The sequence below is a fragment of the Pelobates fuscus genome, chromosome 1 (genome assembly GCF_036172605.1).
Source record: "Pelobates fuscus isolate aPelFus1 chromosome 1, aPelFus1.pri, whole genome shotgun sequence".
Lineage (NCBI taxonomy): Eukaryota > Metazoa > Chordata > Amphibia > Anura > Pelobatidae > Pelobates > Pelobates fuscus.
The window spans coordinates 173,266,422-173,293,324 of record NC_086317.1 but is presented as its reverse complement, the minus strand read 5'-3'; the positions used below and the strand labels follow the sequence as shown (position 1 = coordinate 173,293,324).

The window sequence follows — 26,903 nt, the reverse complement described above, 5'->3', positions numbered from 1 at the left end:
CATCTGCGAACGCAGAGACTTTCGTCTCCTTTCCCCCCCACACTGTAGCCTTTTATGGAGTCATTTGTCCGGATTGCTGTGAGGAAGGGTTCCATGGCCATAACAAATAGGAGGGGTGATAGGGGGCACCCCTGCCTCGTGCCATTGCTAATGGTGAATGGGGGTGAATTTGTTCCATTAACCCCCACTGTGGCCGATGGTCCCTTATATAGAGTGCGCACCCATGTTGTATAGTTGGGACCCATCCCTAGCGTCTCTAGAGTAGTGAATAAGAAGTTCCAGTCTACTCAGTCGAACGCTTTTTCAGCGTCCACCGAGAGCAGGATTGTTGGGGTTTTTGTGTCCGTTGCACCATGAATGATATTGAGGATGCGGGTGGTATTGTCTCCTGCTTCGCGTCCGGGTATGAACCCCGCTTGGTCTGTGTGTATCAGGTCAGGGAGGAATGATTTAATTCTATTGGCCAGAATTTTCGCAAATAACTTAAGGTTCAGATTGATCAATTATATGGGCATGTAGCTGCTGCATAGGCTTAAGTCTTTACCGGGTTTAGGCAGTATTGTGATTGATGCTTGCAGCATCGGGGTGGTAATTCAGGACATGTTGTTAGACTGTTAAGTGCTCTTAGAAAATGAGGGACTAGGACATGCCGAAGGGATTGATAGTATCTAGCAGTTAAGCCATCTGGGCCCAGGCTTTTGCCCTTTGGGAGGGTCGATATTGCCTTGTGTATTTCCTCCGCCATGATAGGTTGTTCCAGTAAAGCGGTCTGGGGGGGGGGGGGGGGGGGGGCTCGAGGGGTTAGAGATTTTTGGAGGTGGGAAGTGACATACGTTTTGATGTCGGGACTAGAGCTCGTTGGCGGGTCTAGATTGTATAGGTTACTGTAATAGTCTCGGAATGTTTTGGCTTGTCGCACGCCTTCAGATGTCTTAATGTGTGATATGTATGACTTTTGATGTTTGTCTTTCAGTGCCCTGGCTAGGTATTTCCCACTTTTGTTACCTTTACTAGAAGGAGGTTGCGTAGTTCCATTCGAAGGGCTGTTAAGGTGTTCTATGTTTCGGGCGAGGAGTCAGCTTTATGTTGCAATTCTACTTTGGAGATTTCAGTTGTGAGTGAGTGAATTTTTGCTATTCGTTCTTTTTTAATGCGTGCTCCCCATTTGATTAGGATGCCCCGTGATATGCCTTTGTGCGCTTCCCATACCCATGTGTCTGCAGAACCCCTGTCTGTGTTTTCTGAGAAGTATTTAGGAATAGAATCGTTAAGGTCATCCCTTACTCTATGATCGTCTAACAGGGATTCATTAAGACGCCAGGAGCAGGCCCGTGCTCCGGAATCTGTGAGGGACAGTGTGAGAAATACCGGGGCATGGTCAGACCAAGTGATTTGGCCTATGGAGGCATCTTTTAGAAGTTGCAGCCCTATGAAGAACATCTAGTCTAGAGTAGCTATGCGCCACCCCAGAGTAGTATGTATAGTCCCTTTCTTGTGGGTGTGAAATTCTCCAACAGTCCACTAGTTGGTTGGCGTGTAGTGTTCGTTGGAATAGAGATCGTTGGTGCTGTTGTGTGTTCTTACTTGTTGTGGAACTATCTGTGGAGTGGTCTATCACTATGTTCCAATCCCCTCCCAGTATTACCACTCCCTCTGCAAATTTTTCCAGTTTCCTTAGGCATAGGTTTATGAAGGATACCTGTTTGGTGTTAGGATCATATATTGTTGCTAGTGTGACTAGTGTGTTATTCAGTTTACCTTTAACAAACAAGAATTTCCCTGCGGGGGTCTGTCTTAGATTCGCTGTGCGTAAAGGGTCTGCGGGATGATATCAGAATGGCCACCCCTCTGGATTTGCCCCCCTGGTAGTTGCCAAAATACGAGTGCCCTATTGTTTTAGTTTTCAGTTTAGGATTTTGGTTTCCTCTGAAGTGGGTTTCCTGCAGATAAATTATGTCGGCTTGTTGTCGTTCTATTTCCTGCACTAACACTGTACGCTTCTCGGGTGTGTTGAGTCCCCTAACATTAAGGGACATAAGTTTTAAGTCAGCCATTAGTAGATAAGCGTGGTTGGGTAAATGTATTGGTTCTATAATTGCTTGGGTACCTGTACCTGGTTGAGGAGGAGAGGGGGAGGAGAACGGGGAGGAGAACGGGGGGGGATGTTTAAACTTGGGAAATTATGTACATAAGGCATGTATGGCACATGCCTTGAGCAGATGGTGTCTAACACACAAAGGATCATGCGCATCCTGTGTGCTCCCTATGACACCTCTTGGGGGGTTAAGTGGTCCTGTACCGTCAGGACCTAAGTCCCGTAGTCAATGGTAAAAATCACATTTAACAATTTACAAGATTATTACTGTTAGCTTATGTAATCTTGGTTGTAGGTATCCATTAGTATAGAGGTAAAGATCAGTTCACGGTTCCCGAGGGGCCGAGACCCGGGCCCATGGGGGCAGGGATCACGTCCACAGGGGACTCCGGCAGCATCGATGAAAGTGTGTACATTAAACAATTTATAACATGCGACACGGCATTGATAAGACATCAATAATGATTGCCAGGGCGGCATTGTTAGCATATAAAAAGGATATGGTATGAGTTCATGGCGTTCTGTGTGTTGCGCCCCTCGGTGTCATTGTAAGTTCGTTGTCCGGTTGGGCTCGCTTTGGTCTCTTTCTTGGGGTACGTTGCCATTTGGCCCGTTGGGGAAGTTGTCTGTCGGTAGCTGATGGCAGGCCCGTCCAGTCCTCTACAGGTTCCGTTGGGAGCCCCAGGGCTTGTTTAAATATCGGCACGTCTGCGGGAGTCGAGATGATGTGAGTAGTCCCCTGTCTGTTTACCACCAGTGCGAAGGGGAATGACCACCGGAATCGTATCTTATGCTCTGTGAGAACCGATGTGACCGGTCTCAGTGCTCTTCTTGCAATATGCGTCGATTGTGCCAGGTCCTGAAAGATCAGTATTTTATGGTCGTTATGGGTAATTTCTCTGAGTTGTTTGGCCTTTTGCAATATAGTTTCTTTAAGCGGGTAGTGATGTAGTCTGCATATGACGTCCCTAGGTTTCTCATGAGGCAATGCTTTAGGCCGGACTGCTCCATGTGTTCGATCAAAATTGATGGATGTGTCATGCGGTATGTCTAGTAGCTTATTAAAGAGGCTTGTGAGTGTGAGTATTATATTTTCACTTTCCCCGTCTGGGGCCTCAGGAAGGCCTCTTACCCTAAGGTTATTGCGTCTGCCCCTATTGTCCAAATCTTCTATTTTCCTTTGCAGAAATAGTATAGCCTCACTGTGGGTTTGTTGTAGGGATTGTATGTTGGTAATGTGCAGGGCTGTGGTTTCTCCCTCCTCCTCCAGCGTTTGTACCCTGTTGCCTATGTGGCTTACCTCCTCATGGAGCGTTGTTAATTTGTCTCCAAAGGACTTCTCCATTTTGGAGAACATTTCTTTGAGGTCTGATTTGGATGGCAGTTGTGAGAGGAGCGTTTTGATGTCTGCTCCGTCCGTGGAGTAATCTGAGGGAGCAGGGCTGGCTGGGGCGCTATAATTGGGGGATTTTCCCGCCGTCGCCGCCATTTTGGATAGCGGATCTGTCTCTGATTTTTCGGCAAAATATCACCGTAACGAAGTTTTTGGAGCGGTAAGAGTCGTGGAGGGTGTGTTGCTCACTTGTGTCCTTGATTTTTACGATACCATGTCTTAATAGCTGCCGGGATTCCTATGGATTAGGCCAGTCCTGAGCGGAGCTCGGTTTTCATGCGGCCATTCACTCCCGTGTCCAAGCCACGCCCCTCACAATCACAAAAATTGATCGGAATGTCAACACCCACAACCCACTATGGAATTGTATGCATTTAGAGAATCCAGCTTTAAGGCTTCGCCCTACTTTGTACAGTACCCAACAGCGGAGAATTAAGTGTTAATCCACCATGTTCTCCCTGGGACAGGCTGCATTAGAGGGGGCCATGAAAGACGCCACCATGTTTTATTTGACAAATAGCAAGCGAGTGTAAGCACCAAGCAGAGGTATTCCACTCCATTCCCCCATTCCCCTTGCCTCCTCTAACTACACCCCCAATCATGACGATGCTACACAGGTAGCACAACACACAAAAGATGCCCGAAAATAATACCTTGAATCACACCCATAACTTTGGGACACAACTCTTAATACCATCACCTACCAGCTCACAATGGGTAGAGACCCAAATAAATAGAATGCAGCTGTTGTACACTTTAAGCTTACACTGTAAAACAACTGGATTGTGCAGGGACCACCCAATGAACATATGGTGCATAGACCCAGGTATAACCACGACAATAGTGGGAATTAGCTGGATTGAACTGCTGTTCAAGGAGTGACATTACCCATTGAATGTAGATGTGTTCTAACCTATAAAAGTATCATTTATGCTGAACAATGGCTGTTGGATTGCGGGTTGACTATATGCATGTACGAGATGACCTTTTTCTCCCTGAAACACCCCCTTTTCTTTGCTGTACCCTTTCAGTTAAATGAAAATAAAAATTAAAAGCTGAAAATATAGCTCCTATCTAGAATTAAAACATATATCCAGAAAATCACTATAGATAATTATAATTTAACTGCTAAGGAGATCAACATAATATTGTCACATACATATGCCCATGAGAACTGTATTAAGTTCTATTAAATCTATACTGTCCAAAAAGCTTCCTTGAGTCAAGTACTATATGTAGTGCCAATCTGCAGCAAAACTTCAAGTTACACGAGTAAAGCAATTACTTGGTATCAAAAATAGATAGTCATTTTAAAAGTTTTGGCCATATTAATATTCTGTATTCTCTGGATGTCCAAATCTTTTTAAATGAAAAGTAAATATGAAACTTATTATATCAGTGATCTAAAAACCCTATATTATAATGATGGGTAACCAGCTTAAAGCTATCTAAGCTTTTTTGGAACGGAAACTGAAGATTAAATGTTTTATATCAATGTTTTATATCAACAGGTTACGCTATAGGAGTCTGTGTGCCCTGACAATAGAAACTAAAAAAAAAAAAAAAAAAAAATAAGACTGCTTTCAATTATTATCATTCGTATAAGTAGCAGCGCTTTACAATATTCTGAAAGGGGGGTAAATTTACAATAAATGTGACAATTACACAGTGACACAGGACCAATAGGTAGATGAGGGTCCAGCTCAAACAAGCTCACAGTCATTCAATAACTTTATTGACTTAAAGTATTGGTCAGTAAGTTGAGCGGCAGGAAGACAAGCGGCCTTCATTACAAGAAGAGGGCACACAGGCAAGTATATCACTACACTTCTCTCGATATGTTTGCCTCCATCCACAGGTATACTAAATGGCACTTCCATAGCCCAGTGTTGTATGTTTACTGGACTGAAGAGCAGTCTAGCAAAATCTGTGCAGGGAGGGTTTTATGTTTGTAACTGGAGTTTCAGTTTGTGATCTGTACAGATAGAAAAATTGGTTCTCATAGGGCATCTTCCGGCTGCTTAGCTTAGGCAACTAGTTCCATATATAGAAATATAGTTTATGTCAGCAGCAACAGGGGAGTGGATTCATATCCTCAGTGCAGGCATATCTGCGGTGTTCTCATTGTCAATCAGGAGTCCAGCGAGCAGAAGCACCAATATTCTACAAGATCATTTTGCTGTTTCAAGGCAGCTGGGCTGAACATTCAAGCCCAGTCTTTGCCGAAACAAACTGTTTCATTACATGTTAGTAGCTAATGGAGGGTGATGTCCTGGGCCAGCTAAGCTGAAAAGCAGACTGTAATTTAAGGTAGTGGGTCTTTGATATCAAATAGGCTATTAAGATGCAGGAGCTTCCTGTTCTGTTGTCTTACAGGTTAGGGATCTGAATAAAACTTCTGTTTCAAACACTGGGGTGTTCATCAAAGGTGTGTTTTTCATTTTTACATCTGCAGTAATTAAAGTGGAATATGTACTGTTAAATTATGCTTGGCAAGCACAATAGGAATACTTGTTCAACCTCATTAGAATTACCTGATAATGGACAAAATTATAGACTACAAGAAACATCCACAATGCTTACTTGAAGTGCTTGAAATGTGTGTACATGGAAAGTAACAGAATTAGGACATTTAAAGGGACACTATAGTCACCAGAACAACTACAGATTAATGTAGTTGTTCTGGTGAGTTTAAACATTGTCTTCAGGCACCTTCATGCTAATGCTGCCTTTTCCCTAGCGATGGCCACTGGAGGTGCTTCCTGGGGCAGTGCTACACTGTAGGCAGCACTGCTGTTCAGCGTCTCCACGCTCTGCATGGTGACACTGAGTTTTCTTTATAGAGATGCATTGATTTAATGCATCTCTAGGAGGAGGTGCTGATTGGCTAAATCACAAAGGGAAAGCATTGGATTGGCTAAAAATCGAATTATGTCACCAAGGAGGCGGATCGGGGGCAGGGCCAGCATCAGCAGACCCACACAGCGCTGGAAATAAGGTGAGTTTTTGCCTTTTCTAAGTGGGGCAAGCCACCTAAATAGTGTATTAAACACCATAGGGTCAGGAATATGTTTGTGTTCCTTTAAGAAAAAGTTGAGGCAGAATTTTTTTGACAATAAGGCCACATCCTGCATTTAAAATGTTTTTGTTAAAAGGAATTGAGAAACAGTTACAAAAAAATTAGTGAAAAAAACACCACCACCAGCAGATAGCCTTTGCGGATTTTCTGAAATAGAGAATACGGGGTTCTACAACAAGGCATTCAAAACAACACTTCACAATTTAGGCATTTCTGTCAAGTTGGACTGGTCAAAAGCAATGGAATACTATATGCTAAAGAATGCTTGAATTTAAACCCAAATAATTTACTTTGAGACAACTCAAATCCAACTTTCCAAAAGGTATTTTGTGGTTTGAACTAAAGCATAAAAAAAAATAAAAAAAAAGGAAAAAATAAAAAGTGAGGCACTCATAATGTGTCTCTGTACCACTGTAACTCATTCCATATTACAGCCTGGCATGGCCACACATCAATCTATAAAATGACAACACACAAGCCTGGTATTGAACTAGCTTATTACAGAGAACTGTGCCAGGCACAAAGAGGATTGCATAGGTCCAGGTTCTTATAGAATACTAACAGATATAAGAGATAAGATTTTGAGATCACAGAGGTTGCTTAGAGAGGATGTGGTAACCAAGAGCTCCTGACGGCTACTGTCTCAAACCTAAAGCAAATGCCAACAGAACATACACTTCCAAAATAAGAATGTGATTATTGTAAAAACAGGCCACCAATGAATGCTGTCTAAACTTGGACAATTGATTTTGCTAAAGCTAATTCTACATTAGGGATAAGGAAAGAAAGGGGTTGGGCTGTAGGCAATGTGGGAGGGTGTGAACTCTTGAATGGTGTCAAGACTCAAGACATTTGAAAATGGTTTTGAAAAATAACTAGGGTAAGACCACTACAGTACTCTGTAGTGATTGTAGATCTCAGAGTTTCCCTTTAATGAAGGCTTTGTTTCCTTATTTCTTTGAACTCACACTAGTATTGTAGCAGCTCACACTGCAGATTTCACATAAGTGCCTTAATTAAGACAGATTCTTTCTATTAGTTAAAATAATTGTTAGGTTTGCTGTGAGTTCATAACGACACCCCAAAATCAGTCAAAATCAAACGTTTGAGAAAATAAACCACAAATTATCACCAAAAATAGTTGACTGTGTGAAGCTCATTTCAATATACAAGTATGGTAATGCTCCTTAGCAAAACCAAATAAATTAATTCTGCACTGTTCTATAATATAACCTCGCCTATTTTTTTTAATCCGCAGCATAGTGCTTGGGATTCAAGTTCCGAATACAATATATACGCCAAAAAATTATAATGAGCAGTATGCCCAAAGAAACCGGATATAATGTGAACAGTAAGAAAAGCTTAAAGTAATGAAACAGGAAATATTAAGAAAAGATAATTTTGGGTAAGAGTTTAAGAGAGAGGGGGGAAAAAAATAAAAAAAAATAAATGACAAATGCAAGAAAGTAGTTCTAGTGCCTGCAGTCCCTGTCCCCCCTCTCTCCTACCCCCCTAAAACCTTTAGTTTAACAATTAGAGAGCTTTAAAGCGCAGCCCTCTGGGTATGAGAGGCGAGAGTCTTACATCCCAGTTCTCCTTCTGTATAGTCATATGCACATGCGCAGTGCACTCTTGGTCAGCCATAGAGAATCATTGTACCTAATTCTCTATAGCAGATCTTAGGCACATTGTGGCGAGCGCATAATCTCACCAATGCTCTCTATGAGGAGTATTGGATTGGCCAGTCATCTTGGATGCACGCCTCCAGGATGACACAACCGGAGGAGGTGAGTAATTATTTGTATTTAATTAGTTTTTTTTTTCCTTTAGGGCAGGGGTGGGGAACCTTTGGCTCTCCAGATGTTTTGGACTACACCTCCCATGATGCTTTGCCAGCATTATGTGTGTAAGAGCATTATGGGGGATGTAGTCTACAACATCTGGAGAGCCGAAGGTTGCCTATCCCTGGATTAGGGGCATCAGTGCTGTAGCATTAGAATACAAATATGAATGTTCGGAGGGCAGAATGGTGGCAACTGTGAGACCAGAACAATGACGGATAGAATGTAGTAAAATCTTGTTTACTTTACTTGTAGAGGAAGGCTCCAAATATCCATATTGGCAGTAAGAAACTAATGTTAGAAATACATGGCTGTTTTTCCAACATTAGTTTACCTTTATTCATTATGCACACCCAAAGCATTGGAACAGGGATTATCTCTCACCAGCAAAAAACATGCATGCTTATGAATGGGTCACCTAAAAAGAAAAACTCTTTGTTTCATCACCAGCGAATAAAATGTTTATGAAAAATATACCCTGCAAACATTGCACACACTCAGATTAAAGAGAAAAATATGTATTAATGTTTCCATGAAAGTTTCAGCAAATACTTACCATAAGGGCTGCGAGCGACATGAAACCTATTAAGTTGTTCCACACCTTGTCAATATCTTTTAGTAACATCTGCAGTTTCTCACTGCACACTGCTGTGGCTTTTATGCCCAATTCCACTCGCTTCGTAACTCGGTAAACCTCAACAACACCTGCAATCATTAAAATAACATGTTATCACGCTTTACTACCATTACAAAAAATACTTGCCCAGACCGAAAGGCAACGCGTTTTGGAAATACTCAAAATAAACAGCTGGCAATAAAAACCATGGCTGTAATAGTGCTCTCTTAGAGCTCATTTTCTCTCCTCTTTCGTTACAAACACAATGTTTGACATGTATTATGCTTTTGTAGAATTAAATATTAGATATATTAGTAGAATTAAAGACATATTAAGTCAGGGCTTGACAAATCTGTTTGGAATCTAGGAGCCAGCTGAAAAGGTTAGGAGCCAATGTCTCACACACAAACACAGACAGAGAAACCCACACACTCACACACTCTGACAGAGAAACCCACACACTGAGACACACACACTCTTTAGCTTTTTTTTTTTTTTTCATCTCCCAATGAAAAATAATGCAAAAAAATGTGGAGGGCAGAATGGTGGCAACTGTGAGACCAGAACAATGACAGCTAAAATGTAGTAAAATCTTGTTTATTTTACTTGTAGAAGAAGGCTCCAAATATCCATATTGGCAGGAAGAAACTAATGTTAAAAATACACGTCTGTTTCTCCAACATTAGTTTACCTTTAATCATTATGCACTCCCAAGGCATTGGAAGAGGATTATCTCTCACCAGACATACACTCCCAGACACACACACACACACAAATTGACATTTTCCATTTTAATTTTAATCCACCCAGCCTCCCTACCTTTGAGAGAGCTGAGTGGATCTTTCCCTGTGGTCCAGTGGGGCTGCTCTCTCATCCTGCATGTGAGTGAGCAGTAATCTATCTGCAGCTCCTCTCTGCTCCCTGTAGTGATGCAGACGCCGGAATGACGTCATATTTCAAGTGCATTACGTTTTTCAACAATTTTAGTTACAGTAGCTCTCCTGGGTGATTGAACCAAACGGGCTAGCCTTTGCTCCCCATGTGCATTATTAAGTCTTAGACGCCCATGACCTTGACGTGTCATTGGTTGTCCTTCATTTTACCACTATTGGTAGGTACTAACACCACTGCATATTGGGAGAATCCCACAAGACTTGCCGTTTTAGAGAATTTTCTGACATAGCCTTCACGATTTGGACCCTGTCAAAGTCACTCAGATCTTTTTCCTTGCCTATTTTTCCTGTTTCCCACACATTAAGTTCATTTGCTGCCTAATCTATCGCATTCTTTGGCAGGTGCCATTGTACTGATATAATAAATGTTATTCACTTCACTGGTCAGTATTTTTTTATGATGTGGCTGATCAGTGTATATATCAGCAAGTATACCCTTGCTTAGAAAGATGGGAATATTCCAGGTATCTGTGTGTGTGTGCATCCATAAATATCACTACTGGGAATATACCCATCGATCCAGACAAGGGTATATCAGCAGATACGCTTATATATACACTGAAAGATTTAGATAAAAGTGCCCAAAGGACCAGAGGATATAGCTTTCCCAAGATATGGGCTAATCGGGAAGTAACTGGTTTCCAAAAATGTGTGAGTCTCAGGCAAGTCCACCAACAGTACAGAAAAGTCCTTGGCTCCCCACACAACTTTCAAGATAGTTTAGGAGATTGGATTAGCATTTGAACTAGTCTGTGTAAGATACCAGTGAGATAGCATTTTATAGTCTTGTTCCTTGTGTGTTACACATATGTTGTATAAGAAGCTGTGGAATCTCAGTCTGATCAGTCACTCATCTCCTAAGTGGGACCCAAATTCTTTTCCCAATGTAGGGTAGTGGAATTTGTATTGAGTGTGAAGCCAAAATGTCATATAGTATGAATACATGTTCCTTCTGTGCTGGGGCATGAAGGCTCATTTGCTCGAAACGAAATAGGTTGTGCCAGTTTGCCGTATGGTTGAGGAAAGAGGCAAGGCAATGCAGTAGGGGATAGTGAAAGTGGTCAAATATAGCAAGAAAAGCATGTTCATGTATATTCGAATTGTCACTTTATTATCCTTGTAGAAGTGTCTATTAATGTCTGTCCTCAAAAAGTGTAAAATGTGTGGATGTGAACCCCGGTGGGACATTTCCTTTTTTTTACTGTGTAATAATAATATAAATATATTGTGACAAACAATGCAAGGTGAACATAATATTCTTTTTGCAACAACTGGGTTACTACAGCATGCATGTTCAGTAAGGTTAGTGCCCTCACCTTAAATATGGATTTTGAACAGGTACTTGGGAGTACCCGTTTAAATAAAATGTGTACAATACATGCATGCTGCAAACCTCCTTAATATAAACCATGTGCATTGATTTGGTGACGAGAACATAGCTAAAAAAATTATAAAATGGGGGCGGGGCCGGGCCGCCGAGCCGAGCGGTCGCATGAGAGACCGGCTCCCGCACTACATGCCTAGATAGACACATTAATCGGCGGTTATGGGAGAAATAACTGCTCGGCATCCACGTACCTTAACGCGCATGGGCTTCCAGAACCGAGGAGAGGCTTGCCGTTGGGGCTCTAGTCCCTCGGAGGAGAGGTCCCTGCTGTACCGGGTGGGGGCCTGCCTGGCGGTGAGTGGAGTGGACGGCCGCCACTCCACTATCCTGCCCAACGGAACCCGACGGCCAAACGGAACACCGGCGGATCCGGTCCCGACCCCCCCCCTCTGGACCGGGGGGGTGATCCTGGCCATAAAGCCATGTGGCCATAAAGCGGAGACACTGCCACCGTGCAGGCCCAAAGCCCAACTTAAGATGGCGGCAGCTGCAAGAGCGGGAACCAGACTGCAGAGACCACTGCAGTGTGCAAGCACCACCAGGCCTAAGCAACAACCAGCACCAAGCAACCCACACCCTGAAGCGGCACCCAGGACTGGAGATGTGACAATCGCCCCGCAGAACATGCAGGTTAGCACACAAGCGGGCCCCGCTGGGAAACGCAGATCTCCAAACACCCAAGATGGCGACAGTCCTCACCAGGCTACCTCACATCAACAAGCAACACCGTCGATGCATGGACTGATCCAGGGTTTAAACCCTCCAGAACAGCGAGGAAAGCTTGCAAGAGGACTGTACAGCTACATGTCCAAGCGACTGTTATCGGGACTGCTATACTAAGCTCTCAGTGTCAGCAACAGTAAAGGAAAGCATGCATGCATAAGCTAAGTTAACTTGAGTTAGCTTATAACCAATGTCATTACGCATAACCTTTCTGCTGACCATGCGTTTACATCTTGTTTAAAACAAAACACGTGCAAATCAATCCTATCAATCTGTGATATACGTGAGCATAGCTAATCTAGCACAGTTAAGCGATGATTATCGTACGACATAGGCTCATATGCCTAACCTGTAATCCCCAAAGATACGCAATTACATTGACCGGATTGCCCATAACAGGGTTATTGCACTATTCTAGCAACGCTATTGAGTTTCAGTCTCATACGTATAGGCGTAACTAATCTAGCAACGTGAAGCGATGAATAACTAAAGTCATATGTACATGTTTCTAGCGTGTTACTACTACTGATATGCAATTACACTACTCAGATTGTTTATAGCATTGTTATAGCAACATCCTAACATACTTATAATTTCCATCTGTGTTTAAAGCTAAATGTTTAAGCCTGATTTAAAAACAAAAATGTGCCTGTCATTCATGTGCCCCGCATGTTGAGCGTGTAAGAAGCCGGAGGATTGCTTTTGGGGCACCTCTCGCCAGCCTGTACAATTTACGTGCACAGTAAAAATAAAGAATTAAAAAAAAAAAAAAAAAATTATAAAATAAAGAAATGCTTAAACTTACCTCCATTCCAGCGCAGGGGACAAGTTTTTCTCTCAGCCCAGTCTTCCTCCACTGACATCACTTCCCCTCTCTGGAGGGCAAGGAATGTCAGGGATTGCAGGCTGAGGTAGGACATGGGCAGCACATGTAAAATTAAAAATAAAGGCAGTATTAAAGTAATGTAAAAAATATTGAACAAATAGCCATTGAGCTTACCCAGAAGATATTCCATGCCCTGAGCAGACTGAATCACTTCTGTGCACACGGATGAACTGCTGATCCCATTGAGAGTGTCATTGGCCTTTTTTATGACCTTAAATGGAATAAGATATTAGAAGACTTTATAAAAAAAGAAAATCAGACAAAATAGCAAGTTACTACCACTGAACTCAACACTGAAAAAATAAGCTATTACGAATACGCCCCAAGAAATTGTAAAATAGAAGAACATATCAACTTAAGTCTGATAATATATGTGAAGCTGCATTATACATTATACCTTCATTTTAAAGTAAATTATAAAATTGTGAAAAAATAAATTAAAAATATTTTGTTACCTGATGGGCACATTCCAAACATCGCTTCCATTCATATGCATACCGCTCACTCTCCTGCAACAATTAAATAGCATTTAAAATATATTTAAAAAAAATATACTAAAGAAATGACTGTGTGGCCTAACACAAATCACATTTAGATTTTGTTTTGGTCAAAATTGTAATTGTTACCTCCACCTCCCCTGTCAGATCTTTGTATTTGTCCCTTATCACTGGTAAAACAGATTTTTCGCTGAGTGTGTTTGAACGATCCCTAAAAGGCTGTTCTGGAGCAGGTGAAGATCGATTGATTTCTTTGTCCCCAAGGCTCAAGCTTCGCTTGTGAGATCCTAAGAGGGAAATAAATTTCATTGCACAGTTAATATCATGAAAATCATATAACATTATAAAGGTTTTATTCACTTCTGTGGAGACACTTTATGTTTTTGGACCACAACTGCTGAGGAGCTGAGCACCAAAAGTCACATTGACAGGCAGAAAAAGGTGCACAAACAGAGATGCACAAAGAAACAGGCATACACAGACACAGATAGAAGCACACATAGGCACACGCACAAAGACAGGAACACAGAGGTACGCAAAGAGACAGATAGGTACACAAGGCACTAGCAGATAAAGACAGGTATACATAGTCCCAGACAATCACTGAGAGGTAGAAAGAGGTGTAGAGAGAGAGAGAGACACACACACACAGGCATCATAAAAACTATACTGGCTCCCTTTCCAATTATGACAGAGTCTCACTGCACTGCTTTCGCTCCTGGACGACTTCTAAAGATAGTGGGCAGGGAGAGCAGTGTAGCAAAATATTTTGGGCTGCAGAGAACAATATTTTAAAGGTGTATTTTGATGCTCCCCTTCCCAGCTCCCTACAAAGGCATAGGTGGAACCTCACGAAAGACACAAGATATTAATTATTCTCACATTGAGCGCACATTTGCACTCTGCTCTAAAAAATAAACTACAATTTGGGCTCTTGGAAGACAATTACACAGTTGGTCTCTCTTCATACACAAGACAAATTACCCACAATGCTCGATTTACTACACAGAAAACAGAAGCCAATTTAAAAAAACAAAATTCAGACTTAAACAGCCACATTATAATCACAACTGAGTATTTCAAATGAGCTATTTTGGGCTAATGTGTTCAATTAATTTCCAATTGACTGTTTAGTGAAGTTCCTCCCCCAGCGAGATCAGCTGGCAGGGGAGACCTAATGTGAATATGTGGCAATGGCCACGCTCACAGGATTAGGATTTCCCCATATGAAAGAATTATACAGTAAAGCGACCAAAAGATGACAAACAGCCTGGAAGTCCCTCTAGTGGCTGTCGGGTAAACAGCCACTAGAGGTGGAGTAACCCCACAAAACTAAATTATAAAAAAAAAATTATAAAAAAAACCTGCAATAATTAGCTTTTCATGGTTAAGAGTGCTGGGACAGTGCACCCAGACCACTTCAAAACAAACTTCTTTCACGATATAAAGATAACATAATAGGACTCCTATAGCAGGCTGGAAAGTCATACCAAAATACAAAGACTCACCTTGCACACAGAGATCTAAAGTTGCAAGTTCACTTTTAATCATTTCTTCACTGGACTTCACTTTCCCCTGGGTAGTGGCCATTAGAAAGTCAAATTTACTAATTTTGGGCTTTTCTCTTTGGAATTCCCCAAAATCATCTGTACCTTTCCCGCTTGCAGCTGGACTGGAATTTTTTTCTTGGCCATCAGCATCCTGTTCCAAACCAACAGAAGAGCTATCTTCTATGTCTGACCTAAAGAGGTCACCATTAAGGTCTTCAGAAAGTGGTTTGGTGCATGTCCTACTTGGTAAAATCTCCTGTGAGTAGTCTTCATTTGAAAATGTAGTTACTTTTGATACGGTGGTCAGAGTAATATTTTCAGAACTGCCAAAAGAGGTTTCTTTCTTTTGAAAGAGTGTTGTAGACAAGCGTGAAGAAGAACTTTCTGAGCTAACGAAGAAACTAGGTTGTGTTTTGTTCTGGTTCACCGTATTTTCCTTCTCCAGCCAGTCATAGCTTGCCAAGATGTTCAGTGCAGAGCCACTGCCTTTAAATTCATCTAAAAAAAAAAAAAAGTCCCCATAGAAAACATTCAGTTTTGCAATAAATGTTACAATATAGAAAAAAAACAGTAACTCAAATTTGAATAACCTGTTATAAAGAAAAGAAAATGCATACGCTAATTCTATTTACTGACAGAATCATCTGCCTTATAGTCGGTGTTATTAACCTGTATGTTTTATTTCCAAAATTATTTATTTGTAAAAGGAAAAACCCATAATGCCTTTAGGTCCTGTTAGCAATGCTTGTTTCAGGTATGTATGTGTATATATCTATCTATAGTAAACAATATTGAATATAGGGGATTAATCGTTATTTGGGAAGCAAAGCTAAATTAGTCCTTTAATGGAAAGTCATGCAGCTTTTAAAAGATCTAAAACTTGTGTTACATCGATATGTGCATAACCCAACATGGATTGAAGGGATTTTATAGTGTTAGGAATACCAAGTTGTTGCCACCCCCGGCACATAAAGGGTTAAAAACCCTTATTTACTCACCCAATTGTAGCACTGATATCCCTCGGTGCTAGGTTGGCGCTCTGCCATCTCCATCATCATCTGATGGGGGGACCTAATGCGCATGTGCAGCAAGCGCATTAGACCCTCCCCATAGGACAGCATTGAATCAATGCTTTCCTATGGAGTTTTTACTGACGCTGGATGTCCTAATGCAGACTAAGCCTACATGTCCGCATCATCAAAAAAATACAACTGCTTTTCATTGGGGCAGGAGCAAGGCAAGACTGGAAGGCAAGTGCAATAGTGTCAACACCCAAGGACCTCTAAGAATTGCTGCACAGGAATGTTGGACAGGAGGTGAACTAAAAGCAAATATGTGAACATTATAACATTTAGAATTTAAGAGCAGTTATAGCTGAAGTTGTACCTGTTGTTCATGATGGCTCCACTTTAACCCCTTAAGGACCAGACTGTTTTTGCGATGTTGTACATTTGCGACCAGGCATCTTTTTACACTTTTGTGGTGTTTGTGTTTAGCTGTAATTTTCCGCTAGCTCATTTACTGTTCCCATACAAAATGATATATTGTTTTTTTCAGGACAAAAGGGGCTTTCTTTACATACCATTATTTATATAATCTCATGTAATTTAATTTAAAAAAAATGAAAAAATATGATGAAAAATTGAAAAAAAAATACATGTTTTTTGACTTTTATGTGAAAAATCTTTTACTCATCTACAAAAGCGAATGAAAAAAAACTGCTAAATAGATTCAAAATTTTGTCCTGAGTTTAAAAATACCCAGTGTTTACATGCTTTTTGCGATTTTTTTTGCATGTTATAGGGCTATAAGTACAAGTAGGATATTGCGGTTTCAAAACATACATTTTTAAAATGTATCAATAGTGACATTGTAACACTATTATCTGTCATAAATTGCTGAATAACACCCCACATGTACATATTTTTTTTAAAGTAGACAACCCAGGGTATTCAATATGGGGTATGTCCAGACTTTTTTAGTAGCCACTTAGTCGCAAACACTGGCCAAAGTTAGCGTTCATATTTGTTTGTGTGTGAAAAAAGTAAAAAAACTAAATTGAACGCTAATTTTGGCCAGTGTTTGTGACTAAGTGGTTACTAAAAAAGACTGGACATACCCCATTTGCAATACCTTGGGTTGTCTTCTTTTGCAAATGATATGCCATCATGGGGTTAATTCTCATTCCTGGGCTACCATACGCTCTCAAAGGCAACGTAACCAACCTGGCCATTTTCAATGTAAAAATATTTGACCCATATATTTGACCCTGTAACTTTCAAAAACGCTATAAAACCTGTACATGGGGGGTACTGTTATACTCAGGAGACTTTGCTGAACACAAATATTAGTGTTTCAAAACTGGAAAATGTATCACAACAATTATATCATCAGTAAAAGTGCTGTTTGTGTGTGAAAAATGCAAAAAAAGTCACTTTCACTGACAATATCATCGCTGTGATATGTTTTACTGTTTTGAATCACTAATATTTGTGTTCAGCAAAGTCTCCCGAGTAAAACAGTACCCCCCATGTACAGGTTTTAGGGTGTCGTAGAACGTTACAGGGTAAAATACAGTGATAGCAAATTAAATTCTCTGCACTTTCGGCCTGGGTTGGCAGGCAGGTCCCTTAAATTGCAATCAATAAAATAACTTAATTATGTAAAAATATTACATAAATACGCACATAGAATTTAAATATATATGCATATTTATATATTTGAAGTCTACGTGTATATTTATATAATTATTTATGTAATTTTGTATATGGACATATGAATAGTTCGTATTCTTTTTATTTATTTATATATACATAGATATATATACACAATTTCATTCTAAGTGTATTTTGATATAAATATATATATATATATATTAATATCAAAATACAGTTAGAATAAAATTTCGTATAGATATATAATTTTTTTTAATTTTTATTATTTTTAAATGTTTAATTTAATTTAAATTACTTTTTATTTGTATTTATAATAAATATATATATATATATATATATATATATACACATATACAATATATATAGTTATTATATATAGGTGTGTAATTTAATTATAAGTGTATTTTTATATTAATATATGTACATATTAATATAAAAATACACTTAGTATGACATTATATATATGATATATAGACATATATTATATAGGTATAATATATGTCTATATATCATATATATATATATACACACATATATAATAATATTTTTTTTTTATTCACTTTAACTTAAATTTTTTTTTATGATTTTATACTAGCAGGGAGACTGCCTGTCAGCACAGACAGTCCCCCTGCAGGCAGACACATGGACACCTATTGTGACCATGTGGTCGCCCTGTTGGGCGATCACATGGCCACAGGGGTCCTAATCCGCCATGGGGAGACTGTCTGGGCTGCAGGCAGTCTCCCCACAACGGGAGCACCGCCGATCGCCGCCGGGGGAACGACGGCGATCGGGTAAGTACAATGGAAAAATGCCGATGACGGTCCTGAACCGTCCTGCGTCCTTAAGGGGTTAATCAAGAATTTATGATAACCACTTTGGTATACAGAGGTTTTTGTTTTTTGTAAACAAAAGTAGAAACCTTGGATGAATAGCTAGCACAAACATGGGCCAAAGTACCAATTGCGTATGTAAATTACTTTCATCGGATGCCTTAAAAAATATAAATGACTTCATATATAGGTATTCACAGTTGAGGAAACTGGAGAAATGAAAAGGGAATTGCTCATTTAAGAAAAACTCAAACTCCACTCACCATTTTTTATAACCTAAAAGCTGCCATTCTCTTTACAATTCAACACGTCCCCATTCAATGACATTTGTACTATATTTTTGATATTGCAGCTGCCATGAGTATTGTAAAGATGGTGCCTGCCCCTTATTTACATGACGATTTGATAATGATATAAAATAATTAGAATGGGAAATGCTCACTACTGCAAGCCAAAAATTAGTGTCTTGCAGTGTAACAAAGTGTCATGAGTTTAACGCCATACTGTCAACCAAAAATCATATACCAGCAAGTTCACCTTCAGATAGAATAAAAGAAGCACTCCAAACACCATACCTACTACAGTGAAATATAGCGGTTATGGTGCCAGGAGTGCCCTGGCACAACTCAAATTTAAGCAGTTGTTGTAGAGTTTGAATTCTTAGCTTGGGTGTGCGGGGTTCAGCTCCCTAACTCCTACAGCTTACAGAAGAGCTAGAAGCTCTCTGTCTGAGCCAAGACTTGCCAGGCAGCACTTCAGTTAATTGGCTCAGTGATTAGCTAACGTTCTCAGCCAATGAGCTGCACTGCAGGAGCTTCCAGCCCACCCAGGGGCTTAAAAGGATACGAGGAGCGGCAAAATCCAAGAGACTCAACGCCATCAAGTTGGCAATTTACATATCTCATTTACTGATGCAGATCCAAACGCAGAAAAAAAATGTGACTACCGAATTTCCCAAAATGGAGAATAAATTCCTTCTCTACTTCAAAGTGTCAGTCACATTTTGATTTAAACGATCACTAAATGGTCAGGAACACAAACCTGTATTCCTGACCCTATAGTGTTAAAACCACCATCTAGCCACCCTGGGCCCCTCATGCCTCCATAAATATAGTAAAAATCTGACTGTATTCAAGCCTGAAGCTGTAACTCTGCATGCTGTTAGACTCAGAAAAACAAGCAGTCTGCTGGCATCATCAGAAGTGGTAGCCTGATCCAATCACAGTGCTTCCCCATAGGATTGGCTGAGACTGACAAGGAGGCAGACCAGAGGCAGAGACAGCATGATTCAAACACAGCCCTGGCCAATCAGCATCTCATCATAGAAAGTTCAGTGTCTGCATGCAGAGGGAGGAGATACTGAATGTTTGGATGCATTTTAGGCAGCCATGACCCAGGAAGGATCTCTAACATCCATCTGAGGCGTAGTTATCTCTAGGCTGTAATGTAAACACTGCATTTTCACTGAAAAGACTGTGTTTACAGCAAAAAGCCTGAATGTAATGATTCTACTCACCAGAACAATAAGCTGTAGTTGTTCTGGTGACTATAGTGTCCCTTTAAATCAACAAGCAGTCAGTGATGTAGTTATGGTGCTTGGAGTTGCCTGCTGCAGTGTTAATGGAAGTGTGTCAAGCCATTTTTGACAAAACCTGGGGATTCATGAGGCACCACAGTATACCCCCAATATAAAGGTTGTCCATAAATTAACATGTTGAATGCTTCAACATTTCTGTGCCACCCCATTATGAACAAAATTATGCATTAGCATTACAGTGAGTGAGGAGCCAGGCTGCAGGTGCCTTGGGGATCCCCAGTCAAAAGCTCTGGAAAACGATTGAACACAGAACTGGTACACCAGCACCATGACCACTACATTGGACTTAAGAGGTTATATAGTGCTTATACTGTCCCTTTAATGAAGGCATGCAATGGATCTGCTGGATCATCTGCATGAGCACTCAAGCAGACTTATCACATTTTCTTGGTTCTAGATCAGGGGTAGGCAACCTACGGCACTAGTGCCATGCACGGCACTCGAGGTGTCTTTGCACGGCACTCAAGGCTGCTAGAGCCAAACAGGGTCTGGCCTATCAGGAGTCTCAGTGAAACTTCAGATATCTGCTAATACAAAGAGGTAGTGAAGGACAACCCTCAATTTATGCATTGCAGCACAGATCACTTCCTCCCAGCACTTGTGAATGGGAATCCACACTGTAGTAGAGCAGACCACAGCTGATGTTGCAGCTCCTGTCCTTGACCTGTACCTGCCCAAGCTGGTCCCCAGTGGAACCCAGGGAAGCCACCCACACTGCTAGATATACACAGACCTGCAGAATAAGCCTCCCCTCATACAAATAATATGAACAGCCCACACCCAAACATACACACAATCCCCAGAAACGCAACACCACTAACCATTACATACATGCAGCCTCTCACATGCAAAACCCTAAACAGCCCCCATACACTACCTAACACACAATGTGACAATATCCACCCACACACAATTCCACAAGCAGCCCTCATACACAGCCCACATTCATATGTATCATACACGATACCATAAACTACTAATGGACATATTCAATATAATAGCTCATATACGCACAAATACAACGATACAAAGCAATTACAGTATATATATAACACAAGCAGAATACGGCAGCACACACACCTCAATTTAAAAAAATAGGATCGGCAGGGCCGTTTGAAGGAATTTGGGGGCCCCAAACAAAATGGGCATTACTCCCCACCCCCTCTTTATGTTCTTCTCACCTCCCCTTCCATGTAGCGTGGCCGAGCTCAGGGTGCACTTCCTGTCAGTCCGGCCGGGAACAGGAAACTCAATCTCCTGTACCACGTGGTACCCGCCCAGACTGACAGGAGGAAGAGGAGCTCGGCCACGCTACAGGGAAGGGGAGGTGACGAGAGAGGCAGTGCTGCAGCCGCCTGAGGCTCTCTATAGAGCGCTCAGGCGGCTGCAGCCTTATAGGAAGCGCCAGCCCTGCTTGGGGGCCCAGGCCAGCTCGTGGCCCCAAGCAATTGCTAGGTTAGCTTGCCTGGTAGCGACGGGCCTGAGGATCGGCATGCTACGGGACATCACAATCCTATATCGGCACAGTGCTGCTAAAAGGTTGCCTACCCATGTTCTAGGTGTATTGACTAAACCTGTTCCAAAGTGGGAAAAGAGAAGTAGGAAAGACAGAAAGACATCCATGGCGTGGATGGGATATTATATCATGGAGGTATTGAAGAAAAAAAATAAAGCTAACAAAGGTGTAAGCCACAGGTTTTTCCTAGTCTCAACAATACCTCAACCACTATCAGCAGACACTTTTTTTTTTATTCTTTATTTTTGCGAGTATTGGCAAACAATATAACAGATTTTGTGATCAGCAGGTAAAACATTTTTACAGTACATGGATACTTTCGCCACCTAGCTTAGTCTACTCAATTTTAATTTTTAGTATAGGCGGGTTTACCCAGGATTCCCTGTCGGTGGTCCTCGAGCTTGTGACTGGGTGGAGCGGTAAACTTGGGCCGTATGTGCCTTGTGGCCAGTGTATAGTACGCCCTGATACCTAGGCAAGAGTGAGGCACGTACAGCAGACAAATTTTATGGTGAACATAATCCTTATGTGATTTAGTGCTATTTTCAGGAATTTTGATGAGTTGTGGTGATAGCACGGGCAAGGGGCTGGAAGCATTTCTACAGGACCTGCTTTTCAAGTAAGGCTGGGTGACCGGTATAGGGGTTCATTTAACCTAAAGAAGTATGGTAAGGACTCACTGCATTACAGATGGTTATAGCTTATGGCAAAAAACTGTATTGCTGTGTGTACATATATAAGTGTAGGTGTGAGTTTATATTATTATAGAATTACAGATTATATATATATATATATATATATATATATATATATATATATATTACACTAATACTATATTCTGTAATGTCTAAAATTGACAAATCCTAAATTTTTTGCTATTTGTGTCTACCTTACCCTTGTGTATAAAGACATGTGGAATACTATATATTCTCGTGGATATGCAGTAATATGTGAAATACATGTAACTCTAACCAGGTAGACATACATTTGTAGAAAATTAGAGACAAATGCCTTAAACGGTCTCTGGAAGAAATGCATGTATGCAATTCCAATTCACTTGAAAGTATTTAAACCTCTTTTTATCGTTAGTTATGTAACTGACTGGGTTATTCAAGGCTGCGCAAACTGCAGAAAAATATTTATGATATATCTTTAGAAGAGTGTGCCATTATGTGAAGTGGACACATCTGTTCTTTATCAAGTAGGATGGATAATTTAGCACTAATTATTTATGCAAACCACTTTTTATACATATGTACTGCAAATTCAAAGTAATGGAGTCTATGCAATACTCTCATTTAGATAACACATTCAGGCTGCGTAAGAACGAGAGATCAGAAAAGAAGGAGAGGGCGCGTTATATACCAAATAGGGAGTGACTCTTCAGGATAAGCAAAAACACTCATAGCTGTATTTGCTTCGAAATACCGCTTTAAGTTTTTAACAAATGTAAAAGGAACCCTCTCAGCACCATATCCACTACAGTGCGCTGTAGTAGTTATGGTGCAAGGAGTGCCTGGGCACCATGCCAGGTTAAGTAGCCAATATGTGCTGGTCACATTCTCCAAGAGAGCATCAATTGATTGGTCTGAACTAACTTGGTGCTGCAGTGCTTAGCTCACTGGCTGCGTGGAGAGTCTCCAGCTCTCATGGAGAAGGTAAGCAGCACCTGGCAAACTCAATATAATTTATCAACCTGTTAGGAACTTGTTTGACTATTTACCCCAGGGTTTCACCACAGCACCATAACCACTAAAGTACACTGCAGTTGTTATGGTGTCTGGAGTTTTTCTTAATTTATGTTAAGTGTGCTGAAAAAAATTAAAATAGCAGAACAAGGGACGGTAATGGATTACACCACCTGATTTAAAGAACAGAATTCTTTTGTTAAAGTTAAAAAACTTTGTCTAAATTTTTTTTGTTCATACTGGACTAGAATATAGTTTTAAATGCCGTTATTTTATTGATAGGGCAAAAGAAAAAAAAAAAAAAAAAAAAAAGACAAGTAGATAATTTATAATTTGATTTCTCAACATCTTCACTTGAAGCACCATTCAATGAATTTATTAAGGCTACCTATTTGCTTGTGCAATCGTTTTTTAATCCATGGACATTTTTTTTAAAACATCTTTTAAAAAGGGAAAAAATCCCTAAAAGCTTTATTCTTCCCTTTTAACAAAATGTTGTTAGTACAAAACGTAAAAAAAAAAAAATAGTTTTTTTTTTTTTTTACCAGAGATATCACAGCATAAAGCATTATTTTATTTTGACAGAGCCAAGTTTTGTATCATGTGGAGCAAAACTTGTGTAACAAACTTTTTTTTTGTTGATAAAGCTACAAAATTTCCCTAAGTACACAATTACCATAATGGGTAGGAATAGACCAGTAATTCTTATGATGAATAGTAAATTGTTTCTCCCTCCAACATACAAATAAAAGCATAAATGTCCCTCTTTATCTTGAATTTGATTGTGCCAAATAAGTTTCTTGCATTCAAAAAAGTAAACGGAGCCTCAAAACTTTCAGAATGTGCCAAGATAATATTTATTAATACATCAGAACTTACAGATAACAAAAGATAGACATAGTGCTTATAAAGAGTGAAAAGCATGCAGAAAGAGAATATTTGCAGAAAATATATAATAAAAGGCAAACGTGTAGGAGGCAGTTACAGTAGAGCAGATTACCGAAAGGAAAACAGAAAACCATACAAAGAGAAACAGAAATTCGTTGACCCTTTGAGAAATCAGTAATTTGGTTTCAGGAGAGAATTACACATTCAATAGAAATTATTCTGAATTGTGAAAGCGAATGTACAAAGTGGTGAAGGGGTTATTGCTTACAGAAACACATACATTTTTACTTATATAAAAAGAATGTTTCATTACTGTAACAATTTAGATATTTAGAAGATTAAAATTATGATTAATAAATAAATTTAGATAAACAACAGCTAACACTGCTCCAAAAGCTTAAACATACAGTCCCAAATTTAGTCAACGCAAATACCACACTACATCTGTAATGAGGTTCTCCAGGAAAATATTAACTTGTATTATCTAAAACATAAACCTTGTTGTTAAATATTTTAATACATTCCTTGTACAAAATGGCTCCCTCTGACTTTAGTGTCCAGGAGCACATCTATGGCACATTATTTTTTATAAACAATATACCTAAGCACTGAAACTGTAGAAGTACATTATTATTTTAATGTAAAAGCAGACACCACCCATACATTTGCTAAATCTTTCATGTAAACTTTAGATTTCTAAAGAATGGACTATATTACTTTGGCCATAATAATGAAAGCTAATCCACCACTGTTCAGGAATACTGCCATATACAGTGTTTTTGCTTTTCAAATACTTTATTAAAATCTACGCTATATTTATATATATATTTAAAAAAAAAAAATCTACAGCATACAAAACTTGTTAAAAAATTTCAATATTTGTGACTGGACCAAATACTGGATAAGGCATTGGCTAGAACTAGAAAAACATGAAGTGATAGGTACTCTTAAAAAGTAGAAAGTACCTTTGTTAGAATACAATTTGCAATGCAGTAATACAGTACATATGAATATAAGCTGATTAATATACTGCCAACAAGTTATTTTAATTAATGGGTTTATCAAATATGCAGAGGCACAAACTTACGAAAGATGGACTGAACTTACTTCTTTGACCATGAAATTCCCATTACTGGGCCTAAAAACAAACAAGCCACGCAACTTCAGCCTTACTCACACACACACACACACACACAAAAAAAACATCACTAAGCAGGAAGAGGATCCTCCAATCAGGAGCTTGGTCTCTGGGGTATAATACTGTTTCCCAAAATTCTGTCCAGCAGAGTTTATGGGATAAGTAGATTAACCCTCAGCCTCAGTTCCATGCAACACATATAATAAGTGGAACTGTTCAATAAACAAATAGGCATACATGGACTGCAGCTTAGCTATTTCTCAGGAGAAATAAAATAAAATAAGACCCTTCCCTCTTGTGCATACAATGAATCTGAACATAAGACTTTGTTGGTCTCAAAATGACCGCTGCATTCACCCTACACTGCTCGTATAACTTACCTACGACAAGGGCCTGTTTCTAACTGCACTCTACTTATAATTCTAAAATAAGTCACTAGGAATGAATTTGAAGTCAATTTGGCATCCTGACTGTGTGCATATAGTTGAGTTTTGTTTTGCAGGCTGTATCTCAATTATGAGGAGCCTGGCAGCAAGTTTAAGTCAGTGTACAAGTCAACCAAGAAGCATTGGTGCCCATCAACCATAAGCACTAGCGTACATATAGGGGTCGCAGCTGCGACCGGGCCTGTCACTCTAGGGGGCTCATGTGTGTCTGCGCCTGTCTGCGCGTGCGCCTGCCAGCCCAGGGGGGAATGGGAGGGAGGAGAGGGGGCCCCATGGATTGTGTGTACGCCACTGACCATAAATCATTGCTTTTACCAAGTAGCTTTACTGAAATAATGCACACTGGTTTTAAATATACCCATTTTCCATACCAATACGGGGCACATTTGCCGAATTTTGAAAATATTTTTTATTTTTGTAGTGCATAGTTTAACACATGCTTGCATTGACAATTCAGATGATTATATATCACAATGAAATATAGTAATGATACCATGAAAAGTAAAGAATACTGCATTTGGGACAGGGGAGGGGGGAGAACACTATGGGAGGGGGGGAGAACACTGTGGGACAGGGGAGTGGGGAGGAAAGAACACCATGGGACAGGGGAGTCAGGAGGAAAGAACATTATGGGACAGGGGTTGGGGGAGAAAAGAACACTATGGGACAGGGGAGTCAGGAGGAAAGAACATTATGGGACAGGGGTTGGGGGAGAAAAAGAACACTATGGGACAGGGGATGGGGGAGAAAAAGAACACTATGGGACAGGGGATGGGGGAGAAAAAGAACACTATGGGACGGGGAGGGGGGAAAAAAGAACACTATGGGACGGGGGGGGTGGGGAGAAATGAACACTGATACAGGGGAGGGGGGAGAAATGAACACCGATACAGGGGAGGGGGAGAAATAAACACCGATACAGGGGAGGGGGAGAAATGAACACCGATACAGGGGAGGGGGAGAAATGAACACCGATACAGGGGAGGGGGAGAAATGAACACCGATACAGGGGAGGGGGAGAAATGAACACCGATACAGGGGAGGGGGAGAAATGAACACCGATACAGGGGAGGGGGAGAAATGAACACCGATACAGGGGAGG

At 40.4% G+C, this 26,903-nt stretch overlaps 1 protein-coding gene across 6 annotated transcripts in view; it reads right to left on the bottom strand.

Moving 5' to 3' along the window:
• The window catches only part of SYNRG (synergin gamma), a 159,248-nt gene that overhangs the window by 18,212 nt on the left and 114,133 nt on the right, over positions 1-26,903 (bottom strand). For all 6 annotated transcript variants that reach the window (XM_063452757.1, XM_063452768.1, XM_063452779.1 and 3 more), the window contains 5 exons: positions 14,979-15,518; positions 13,600-13,757; positions 13,429-13,482; positions 13,088-13,184; positions 8,965-9,113 (listed from right to left, as the gene is read on the bottom strand). In XM_063452757.1, the coding sequence (XP_063308827.1) occupies positions 8,965-9,113; positions 13,088-13,184; positions 13,429-13,482; positions 13,600-13,757; positions 14,979-15,518 (998 nt within the window). The remainder of the gene's footprint in view (positions 1-8,964; positions 9,114-13,087; positions 13,185-13,428; positions 13,483-13,599; positions 13,758-14,978; positions 15,519-26,903) is intronic.